Below are 12,522 nucleotides of genomic sequence, written 5' to 3' on the forward strand. Positions count from 1 at the left end.
CACTCGAGCTGATTGTGGGTCCCAAAATAGGAAAATTACCAGAGGTTGCACGCAACACATCACCTGAATAGCCTGAGTCAATTAAACCATCAATAACTCGATGGCCAGTTAAAACGAAAATATCCAACGCGATCATTTCAATCAAGCTAATTTATAATGTTATAATAAGAATTAATTAAATAAAGCCCACAATCGCCTTTAAGGATCCTTACAGATTTTGAAAAAGTGTAAATGCCATTTGTAGTGTTTATTAATACCTATCAAAATGTAAAAGAAAATTTTAAAATCGGACCATTCACCAAAAAGTTATTAGCAAATAATGTATTTTTCGATAGGTAGCGCCACTTTTAAGCAGTCGCTTTGCTGCTAGCATATCTCCGTCTCTTTCAGACTCATTCGTTAAAGCTTTATCTCTTGGGAAGTAAATAATTGGGAAATAAATACAAGCTCTTAGTACTTGGCAATGCCAAAGACTCATATGGTAATTCAATTAAAGTTTTACTACTATTTTAACAGCTCTTCAGGTTCCCAAACCGAGACCTCATTAATTAAATTGCGATTAACTTGGTATCAATCTAATCAGAGAGAATTTCACTAGAAATTTCTACGGCCCGTATCAATGTCACCATCTTCTTGTTATTGTTGTTGTTGTTCCATCACGTTTGGCACGGACTTTTCGTCAACAACAAAGAAAAATACTAAAATTTCCAGCAGGACAAAGTTAAAACTCGAAGTGGAAACTTTTCGGGGTCGACGTGAGTCGTGCGTCGGGGGAGAAAGTGTAGATTGAAGTAAAAGTGTTAAGTTCGTGCTCTTTTCCTTTTGGCACACTAATTGATCTCAACGGGCGGATTAGGAGAGCAAACTAAATTGATAGGTTTAAAACTGAAACTTTGATGTATGTGTATACTGTATACTGAATACTGAAATGCAAAACAAACACACCCAGTTTTAGGTTGAAAGACCGAAAGTTTTTGGTGTGGTAAATTGCCGACTTCATTCTTGTGTCTTCTGTCTAAGGAGAAGTGCGGAAAGTGATGTTATGGCTGCATTTGGGAATTTTCCACGCCCTTTTGCTTGGGCCAAATAGGCTAAGCATTTACCTGAATAAGTGGGCCAGAAGTTTGGCTGGGTTCGTTCATAAAATGACTTCGCTTGCCATGATTAACTTTTGCTTCCGGAAGTATGCTTGAATTTTTAATTGTTTCCATGTAGTTTCGAGTCCTTTTATGCACATAAGCTGTTTTTGTTATTATTCGATTTTGTATTTATTGAGCTTAAGCGTTTACTGCAATAAGTTGGCCAAAAGTTTCCCAATCTCATCGATTTGTTAGTTAGTTTTCGCCCTTAAAAGCAGGCTATGGTTTTAGATTTGGGAATTTTAAGCCCCTTCTAAGTAGGAAACAAAGTTAGTAACTTATAATAATAAGTTTATCTCAGCTACTTTTTTTTTTATTAATTTCAATTGTATTTATTGCTATTTCAAGGTTTAAATGCCCATCGATTGGGAATTCAATTACGAACTCAGTGATATTTGACAATTTTGATTTTTTGTGAAAATGGCCAACAAGTAAACGTTTCAGGTTTAAATGCCAATTGATTTGAAATTTAATAAGTAGTTGATTCCATATTTGGATGATTATTTCTATTGCTTCTCCCCAAATATAGAGTTTTTCGGCAAGAATTTGGATTTACGTTTTGGTTAAAAATACGATTTTTTATGGGATTTTTTGTTTTGCCATTGTTTTCATTACCAAAAATAAAAAATGTCGAGATTTAAATGCCAATCCATTGAGAATTGGACTACTAGCTGAACGAGCTATGACATTCCATATTCGGACTATTATTTCCTCATTTTTGCAAAAAAAAGTAATTCTTTTGGTGGAAAACTTGCTTGAAAAGCGATGGCAACCTTCTTTTCTCTTCCTGAACGTGAACCCTTTCACCTGACAGGATATTTTACGAGAGTAGGCAATAAAAATTGGGTCTGTTGATGATGCTGATGAGGGTTGGACTAACTCAATCTCAGTTTAAATTTAAGCGCCGGCAATTATTAGCGCTGTCAAGCGGAGCATGCGGCCCTTTTCATGCATCTTTCATACGCTTAGCGTGTTAATTATCCAGAAATTCGGTCTATTAAAGTTTCAGCAGCCGCAGAGATACGAGTGCGTACCTTCCGTACTTTCCGCCCACCTCAAACGTAATTAATGGAAGCGCACTTAAATCATTTTTGTGCGTGGCCCACGAAATCCCCATCAGCCCCGAAAAGCAACAAAAAACAAAAAAAAAAGATACAATTAGTTAACAAGCGAGAGCAAACGAGAGCGAGCCGAGAGGAATACCCAAAAAATCCGGGCGCGCTAAAACGTTTCAATTTTTCATAAATATTCAAAAAGGTAACCAAAACCGGGGTGTTTGGACCGCTCGGCCGGTGGTGGATAACAACAGCTGCCCCTGTTTTTGCGCATTTCTCCGTATTTCTTTTTTGTTAATTTTTACATTTTTTTTCCTGGAGGTTTACAAGGAGCCGGATTCGCCATTCAGCCGGTCAGCTCGGAGTTTCGGCTTCGTTATCGCCTTTGTATTTTTGTAGGTGTTGTTGTCGCCCCCGACAGTAACCTCACGCCTTCAACCCTCCACCCCTCGCAGGACCCTCATCGCTCGGCCAGAGTGGACAACAAATAAGATATAAGAGCTGGCGGATTTATAAAGAACTCTTCATACTCTTCGAAATTAGAAACTTGCCTTTATTAATCTCTATAACTGAGAGGGGATTAAATAAATCGTATTCCTTACAATTAATAGGTTCAATAAACTTCTTAAAGTAATCATTGTCTCAAACCTCCATCGTGAGTTTAATGTAATAATTTTTAAAATTCCAGTCATTAAAAATCAAGTTTGTTGTTCCACAATAAAATATATTTATTAGCAGAAATAATTAACGAAATTATTTTAATATCAAAGGATTTTTTTGAAAATGTTTACAAAAAACTAAAACTAGGGGGAAAAAAAATTAAATTAAATAATCTAGACAAATGCGACAAACACTAATCAAAATCGTTAAAATATTTTAAAATTAAATGTGATGGACTCTTGAATTTGAATAATTGGTTAATATTTTCTAATAAATTTATATTATGTTAAAGTTTGTCTTTACTTATGAATTATAATTTTAAAACCGTAAAAATAGAATGTAAATAGAAGATGGTAAGGAAGGATCCTCAAGAAGGGTATATGAATAAACAACAAGCAACAGCGGCAGCAACAGCAGCCCAAGTACGCAAAAAAAGAAGGAAAACTTTTTCGATTTAAGCAATTTTTATGCTTGCTGTTCTCACAGGGTAGCACAAGTGCTAGGGTTACATTTGACAATGCAGAAAATATGTGTATTTAAAACTATAAAAAACTAACACCAAAGAAAAGTCCTTTCGGCCAACTCCTTTCTTAGGATTTCTTAGGAATATTATATTTTATATTACATTTTCTGCGGGATATTAAAATATTCGAATATTTCGTAGCAGCTCTCCTGCTTTTTTGTACATACATACATCTGCTATATGCATATAGAATGGTCTTTTTTTTGGGAGTTGAGGGCTAGGCTAAGGCGGCCAAAGAGCGTCCGAAAATTAATGCAAATTTATATCATGGAAAACTTTTCAATTTGTTTCTACTTTTCCACACCCCCACCCACTCGCCCACTCTCATTCTGTCTTTGTCATTTGTTGCAGCATCGCCACACCCCCCCATTTCCCCCCTCCCCCAACGGTTTATCTCAGTCTGGTAAGTATTTTGTATTTAACATGCACAATTTGGCCATTTTCGAGCCATAATTAACGTGCCGCCGATGCATATAGATCGCCGTCCAAGGACGAGGTCACCGAAGGGAATCCGAAGAGAGTCCTGAGAGTAGATGAGGGGGATGGGCAGTTGAGCAGTTGAGCCTGAGCCTCAGCCAAAGGTGTCTAGCAAGTTGGGCATTCAGCCATTACGGCCACCTTGAATTAGTCCGGAGGGGTTTGGGGTTTTCTTCGGATGCTTGGGCTATTAGCGCCCATGTGGACACTGAGAAAATAGGATACCAGTTGGTTTATTAACTAACCATATAACCATATTATAATATTTTTATACAAAGAAAAAAAAAATAAAGATCATAATTTTTCACAATGGAAACATTGATCCAAATATGGATTGCCATACCTTTCTGAACTCGTAACCAATCAATTAAACCTGGATATTTTTTTGGTTGCCATTTGTCGTACAAAAAAATTAATTATTTTTTATTGATCAAGTTATTCATATCACTTGGATATATAAAATTTTAAAATAGTATTTTTATATAACTATAATATGATAAAATATCAATTTGACATGTTTAAACCTTAAATTTGATATTAATTATATCGGCTTTATATTGATATTTCATAAGTATCAGAATATTTAAAAAAATAAAAAATAAACTTCTCAAAGCGCCAATCTTTGTATTTCTGAAATATATTTCAATTTGTATTCCGCATTTTATGTTGAACTTTTCTTTTATTTCATATTACTTTGTGCTTAATATTTAAAATTTAAGTTCTGACATAAAATACATGAGGAACTTTCAGTGTATTTAATATAGGCCATCATCCCATTGCCCCAAGATGCAAAGAAAGCGAACCTAACGATAAGTTGGCGTGGAGAATGGAAATAGGGGGCCTCGGAGACGTAGACAGCCGGCCAAATGCCGCAATCAAGTTATTATTAAGTTTTTCTATTTATCCAACATAATTCATAATTTGTTTACAAAGCGTATAATAATATTAACGTCTTGTCCTGGCTTTTGCGCCTTCTCCGGACGAAGACTTGCCACTTGCCACTGGCCACCGCCACTAAGTCGGCTGTCAGCGCGGCAAGATAATCAGCTCCGAACTCGACGTGGACTTTCCTCATTTTATCTCTGGCTGGTCGGTGACTTCTTTTCATTTTAGTTAAAATATTTCCTTTTTTTGGTCTGCCAGCGTGCAAATCACATTAGGGCAGCAAAAAAAAGGCTAGAAGGGTGAGTCTCTTACGGAAAGTTACATTTACGCGGCTAGAGATGGTTATTTAAATTGAGGAAAAATAAACCTTGTAATTATGAATTTACAAGGATTTAATTTAAAATATTTTTGTAACTAAATAAATTATATTTCAGCCTTTTTGGTATTTATTTTTAAATATACTTTGGTATATATTAAAAAAAAAATTTACAAAATATTTTCTGCATTAAAGTGAGACATTTTTAAAGAAAAATCTAAAAATCGTTTCTATTATTTTAGCCATAGTATATATATTTTAATAGTTTTATTTTATATAAACTATCTTACTTTGATTTATTTTAAATATTTTATAATTTAAATCACTAAGACAATAAAGCACAAATGCTATATTTAATTGATATTTGAAAAAATGCATTAATCTTACAAAAATTCAAACTAATTGATTTGCTCGCCCCACATTTATTTCCTTTTCCTATTTTTGAGATTAATAAAAAGTGTTCCTGATCCCAGAGATCAGCCAGCCGCTTATTTCCATCGCTTGGTTATGCTTTAGTGGAGGACTCCTCTCTAGGCGAGGACAAAGGGCCTACATTCTGGCCCCACATAATCGCATTAGGCAAAGGGAACTGGCGACTAGAGGCATTCGGTGGATCTGTGTATCTGTATATACTTTTTTATTGGCCCACTTCCGGTGAAAGTTTGGTAACCACAGCCACACGACCGTACTCAACTTGAGTCCTTCACATTTTTCGTGTTTTTTTCTGTGTTTTTTCTCATCTGAATTTTTAAGGTTTTTGTATTTAAGTTCTTTTTGCTCTTCGTGGTGTTGGCCTAGTAGGCCTGACACTTTTCGGGCCGAGCCAGAAGTGCACACGGTTGAGTGGCTGGGGCTGCAGACGTGCCGAAAATCGCTTTAAATCAGAATAAATAAAAAATACATGACTGGGAGCCCAGGAAAGGCAAAATGAGGGAGGGGATGCTGGCCCCCGTTTATGCAAACGGGAATTAACTTAATTGAGTAGCGCGAACAGCACAAAGCGAGTAAAAGGAAGATAGGAAGCTCCAAAGATGGCTCACAATGTCTATGAGACACTGGCAATTTGATTTTTAAATATTTTAGATTTGTGATGTGATCTAGTTCAATTTTAATAATTTTTAAATGTCCTACAAATTTGTTTTTTTAAGATTTTTCTTTATTTTGCACAACTTATTATATTATATATTAAATATTATATATTAAATATTATATTTACTATAGCTTGAAAATGATCGATATTTTCGATATTACCAAAATCTCGATTTGATAATATCGATGTTTTGAAGGAAAACCACCATTAAATATTGAGACAAATTTGTTTAAGCTCTAAGGTGGACCTTATTATTATATTTCTTATTATAGTTTAATTATAAGGTGGTTAAAAATAAAAAAAAACATTTTTTTAAATTTTAACATTACTTTTAATAGAGTTTTCAAAAACTTATAAATTTAATAACTTACATTCCGAAAACTCAGTATTTTATTATATATTTGTTAAGTTGTTTTAATCTAAATAACTTATAGAAGTCTGCCAAAAAAACGGGAAGTTGAAAAAAACAGCCTTGGATTTTTAATAATATAGATATGCATATCTTTTCTTATTGTTCTCATTTTGAATAGTGTCATTCAGCCATAATCAGTGGCTGGGGCAACTGACAGGAGCAGAGTGAGAATCAGACTCAGAATCAGGAGCAGCCTCGAAGCAAAGAGAAATGACAGTGGAGATGGCGAGGAACTACCGGGAAAAATGGTGATGCAAAAGGAAGGGTGAGGGTATGGGAATGGGAATGGGAATGGGAGGCAGCCAGGGTTACTGTCTCCCCCGCGTAATTGCGCATAAAAATGAAGCGATTTATATGCGCGTATTTTTAATGTTTCATAATTGGGTAAGCCCATCAGATGGCGATGGAGCCAAAGGACCTGAAGGAGCCGAAGGAGCAGGATCTGGCCGAGATGCGCCTGTGTGTCTGTGCCTGTTACCTTATCTCCTCTGTAAAGTGATATGTTAATGTTTGTCATACGCACACATGCGTGCCATATTAAATGTCGGCGCTTCCTTCAGCTGCAGTCATTTCTTTTGCCTCGTCTCATTTTCTGTTCTACCAAAAAACCAAAAAAAAAAAAACTATAAAAAACTTTAAATATTGAATGAGAACTTGTTTCTCTTGCCAATGAGAAATGTTTTATATGTTGTGAAAAACATAAAAAAACTGATTCCACCCCAAAACAAAAGATATGGAAAGTTTATTACTGTAGCTTTTTGAAATTTTCTTCATTTTTTTTTATTTTTACCAGTGTAGATAGAGGATTTTTATAATTGTCCCCAAAGTATTATTTTCAAAAATCAAAAAAATTATACGACGTTTTAGGTGTCGTTTTCTTGTAAAAACTTTTTAAAATTAAAAAAAAGTTTTAAAAATTGAAAGTAAAACAAAATTTGTATGAAGCGTTTTACTTTCTAAAATATTTGACCCCCGAACCTACAACTTTTGCTAAATTTCTCAGTTTAATATTTAATAAATATATATAAATAAAAAACCAAAAGTTTTTTATTAAAATTAGAAGAAAAGCAAACGCTTATTAACCGATATATCAGGCGATAGTATCGCATGTATGCGAAATGTATGTTTTCCCCAATTAATTCTCGGCATTAAACTTCATTTCACAAGGAAATGATTGAAGTAATAACAATAAATGCTCACCGTGGCGAGCAATTAAAACTTCATCGATGGAACAATGAGGGCTTTTATAATTACAATCGCTCACACATGCCGAGCGGATAAATTCGCTTTGTAATGACAAAAACATTGATAGCATCTCTCAACTGAAAGTGTCAAACGCTCGGCTATTTATTGGCCGATAAGGTAAATTGTGGTCATAAATGAGTGTACAACTTTTTGCACCGATATGACCAGATGATAACGATATTCGCACGCTGATGATTTCCATTTTCATAAAAAAGCCGTAATTCATTCCTTAATTTAACAACATAATGCCCTGCGTTATTTGTATTCATTCCTTCGAAGACCATTTTCCGGATCCAAGAGTTGGGGGTCTTGGGGTCCCGGGGTTTCGGGTTCCGAGGTGTTCATTAAAATTGAAAAATGCCACTTTAATGAATTTATTTGCGACACTTAACACAAGCACAAGTAAACAGAGAAAAATGATGTTCATTAACATAAAAATTTCGCTTCTTCCACTACAGTGGCCATTGTTATGGTCGCCCCAGCTCCAGATGCTCCGGCAATCATTGAAATACACTTAAGAAAATCGGTATTTGAATGTTTACAAAATTTAATTTTGGATTTCCAATTAAGTAGGGTTACCCGATTAAGAACACTTACAATTTTTAATGTGGTATATTGTTCCTTTTCATTTTACTTTTATTATTTGAAAAATTTGATTTTAAAATATATATATTTTTAACATAGAAATTATAATCAATTATAGTATTTATTATATTTTAGAAAATGACTTACATTTAATTAATAAACTTACATGGAATTTTTTTTCATTTAAAATTTTTTGAAACAAAAAAACGGAATGTCTAATAATGACTAGATTAAATTTTTAGATTAAATTCATATTTTTCGAGAATGGAAATATATTGGAAAAATACTGCATTTTGCCGAGTGTCCTTGGAGCCCAGCTTGTAGTGCCTTTTGGTGACAGTTGGTGGGTTTGCGGGTTCGTCTTGGGGCTGGCAATTGTCATTACCGTTTCGACTATTGTCAAAGCTGTTAGCCTGCAATTGATGAGTCAATATGTCAACGACTGACAGGTCACGTTGCATCGCACCCTCGCCATTAACTCGCCCCCGCCCTTAACTTCACTTCGCTCCACTCCACTTTGCTCCCCCAAACAGTTTGGCATTAATTTTCAAATAGTTAACATTCACAGTTTCCAGAGGCAATTGCTTGTAAGGTAATTTAATTAATGCGACTTTCAATCAGCCAACCATTCTGGTGTAATCAGTGTCGTTGCGAGGAGGGCATTTATTTATTATTATTATTAACACATTTATGATTTATTTGGGTTTGGGTTTGGGGAAAATGAAGGCATTTTGGATTTGACAAGTGAAACTGTTCCACAAATGCTTTTATTGTAGATGTAAATGGATGAATGGACGATATACGAAGTCAATTGAAATCATTAAATTGTTTCACTAAAGCTACAAAGTATTACTAATTTTAAAAATAAATATAGTAACCATTGTTGTAGGTATCTTAGGTGAAAAATAAAGGAAATTGGGTGTAAAAAAAGAATGCAACCAAAAATTTCTTTTAAATCTTACCCACAACAAAAGGTTTTACTAATATGTTAGTAGGTATATTAAATTATTTTGTCGGTATTGCGGAGACGCCCTAAAAGAGGCTCAAAGTCCCCCTCACTTCTCGGTGGCCACTCAAGTTGGCTTAAGAGGCGGTAAAGTGTCCCTGAAGCTGTTGGCCCAAAGTCGGCTGGCCTGTAATCGAAACTGTAAACTGGTTGGCACTCGCATGTGTTTATAGGATGTCCAGGGGGGCAAAGGAGCCAAGGAGCCAAGGGCGAATTGCGGGAATTGGGGGTCAAGAGGTCAGGCTACTAGCAATTACATTTGACTTGTTGTTCCTGTGCCCCATTGCACTCAAAACAACTCGGGGGAAATATTTGTAATATTTCAATAAAATGTTTCTGAACTCCACTAATAGGGGAGAGTGGGGGAATTTCGTCAGCATTTTTTCAAAGCTATTTTTTGTCCATCTTGAGACACGTTATCATATTTCTATTTTTATTGTTGAATGCGGTTAGCACCAAGCTTTAAAATGTGACATTCCCCTATTTTTTTAATTAGCTTGGTGATTTATAAAAAAATAAAATGTAAAACCAATATACTGGGGCAATCTCACCACACAGGGGGGTAAAATCACCACACAACTGGGGAAATTTCGTCACCTGAAAAATGTAGGGAGTTTAACGCCTGAAAATATGCTACACTGATCAAGCGTACCATTTTTGTTGACGTCCTATATTTGTTGCTGCTGCTGGTAGTCTGTTCGTTAGCCAGCTCGTCAAATATAAAAATATGTATTTAAAATAGGTGCGAATTTACCCTTAGCGTAGGGTGGCGAAATTTCCCCAGACCGTACTTTTTTAGAAATAATTATTTTTCTTGCGAAAATAGGCGCGAAGTTAAAAATCACTGACGCAGAAATGCACATTATAGCACTGTGTATTATATAAAAAATCGTGTATCTTATTCCTTTTGAATTGTGGCATACAGAAAAAATTTCGTCGAGAACTAAATGTAGCTTTTGAACTGTTAAAACACATTTAATATTATAGCTTAATTATCTTGGCCTTCTGTGCAAAACAAATGCATTGGTTGTGTCTGGCCGTCTTGAAGGACTAAAACAAAAAAATTATATATTTTTACGACTTATGGATTCCGAGATATTGCAGGTGACGAAATTGCCCCTGTGACGAAATTCCCCCACTCTCCCCTATATTGCTAAGTTTAAATTATTTTTTTTAATTATTTAAAAATTGACTTATTTTGTAAAGTTAAGGGGTCTTTGGCACCAAAAAATCGACTAACTTTGCGATTTTTTCTATAAAAACTGGTTGGATTGATTTTAAAAAAATTTAAAAATGATAGGATTTTCATTTTGTTTTTACATTTCCCCTAAAAATTAAAAAACCCGCCCCTGGGAAGCCCTTTTTTAATATTTAAAACATGAGCTTATTCTAGCATATATTTATAATATTTAGGAGAATAAAAGAAATTAGACAAACATATTTTTATTAAAATATTTTTAAAATTACAGTTAATAATAAGGAACTTTTATTGGGTATATATTAGGAATATATTTTGTCACGTGTACTTGACTTCAGCTGCAATCGCTGCTGGGAAACGCCAGAGATCGGGATCCCCGTTGTCCAGGAGGGAACGGTGCCGGCTAATTCAATTGCTTGGGCGCTCAATGAACAGAACCAACAATCCGTTTGGCAAATTGCTTAATGCTTCAAGTCACGTGTTCGCCCGCTCGCCATATTGCCACCGCTTTCTGCGGTTAATTTGCCACATCGATGTCCGCCCACAGAGCCCAATGGTTTGCATGGCGCACACACCACCCGTCAACGTTCCTCGTTTCACATAGTAGCTGTTGGCCAGGATTTCCCCTTTGAGTCCGTGGTCAATAGAGGTATTGCACAGAAAAAAAAGATCAGAAGATCTGATTTATATGTGCTGGTCAATTTTATATTTTTTTAAAAATCAAGTTACTCACATAATTTTGATTAAGATTATTATTTAAAATTTTTTGTTAAAAAAATATTACATTTTGTATTTTATTTGATATGATAAAAATATTAAGTTGATTTGTTTAAATTAAAAATATGACACAAATCATATCAGCTTATTATTGATATATTGATAAGGTAGAATTCACCCTTTTTCATATCGTTTTTTTTTTCTGTGTGGAGCTATCGAGGCTTCCGAAGTGAATATTATTTTAAGCTAATTGGACATGTTTTCAAGGCATTTACCATAAATCACTATATAATAATAAAACAATTATTATGAACATTTAAAACAGGATTCATTAAACAGTATCGTCGGGCTCTACTGCCAGTCCTAACCAAAAAGGTTTAAGTAAAAACGTAACTTGATTTCCGAGTATTTAACCAGAATTACCGTATAATATTAAAACAATTATTATTAACATTTAAAAGAGGATTCATTTATTCAAAATCGTCGGGATCTAATGCGAATCCTAACCAAAAAGGTTTAAATAAAAACGTAAATTGGTAATATCATCAGATGGTACATGTTTTCTGGGCATTTAACAAAAATCGATATATAATATTTAAAGAATTATTATTAACACCTAAAACAGTATTCATTTATTCAGTATCGTCGGGCTCTCCTGCGAGTCCTAACCAAAAAGGTTTAGGTAAATGCGTAACTTGGTAATATCGTTGGTCATCAGATGGTACATGACGTTCCAGCGGAGCATCTGGTCCAGGGCCAAGCTGGAAATGGCACAGTAGACGCAAAGGGCGAAGACCAATGACTCCGGATGGCCACCATGCCACACATGGTAGATCGCCTTATAGAACAGCTCCATATTGGTGGCGAATTTGATGCAGCAGACCAGGATCCAGGGCAGCAACGGCAGGTAGCATCTCTTCTGCCGACGCCAGCGTTTCGGGATCAGCAGCGAGGGCAGCATGGCCAGGATGGTCAGCGCCAGGGACGCGAGGGCGGTGATCAGGACATTCGGGTAGCGGAACACTACGGACGGCGATCCCTTAGAGTAATTCAAGGGCACCTCCAGCGTGACACTCGGGGTCAAACTGACCGCCGTGAGAAGCGCCGTTCCGTAGAGCATCTGGCCCATGTTGCCGCGTTTAATTTGGATGACAATTAGCATAATAGCAAGGAACCAAATCATGATTGGTCAAATAAATCGCTATAATCAAAGT

General features: G+C 35.4%; 1 protein-coding gene across 1 annotated transcript; it reads right to left on the bottom strand.

Annotated features, from left to right (window-relative positions):
* Positions 1-11,972: 11,972 nt before the first annotated feature.
* On the bottom strand, positions 11,973-12,491 carry LOC108066673 (uncharacterized). Its single transcript, XM_017155273.2, has one exon. It carries the CDS (start codon positions 12,489-12,491, stop codon positions 11,973-11,975), a length of 519 nt encoding a protein of 172 aa, XP_017010762.2.
* Between the last annotated feature and the right edge of the window lie 31 nt (positions 12,492-12,522).

This window comes from Drosophila takahashii, chromosome X, assembly GCF_030179915.1.
Source record: "Drosophila takahashii strain IR98-3 E-12201 chromosome X, DtakHiC1v2, whole genome shotgun sequence".
NCBI lineage: Eukaryota > Metazoa > Arthropoda > Insecta > Diptera > Drosophilidae > Drosophila > Drosophila takahashii.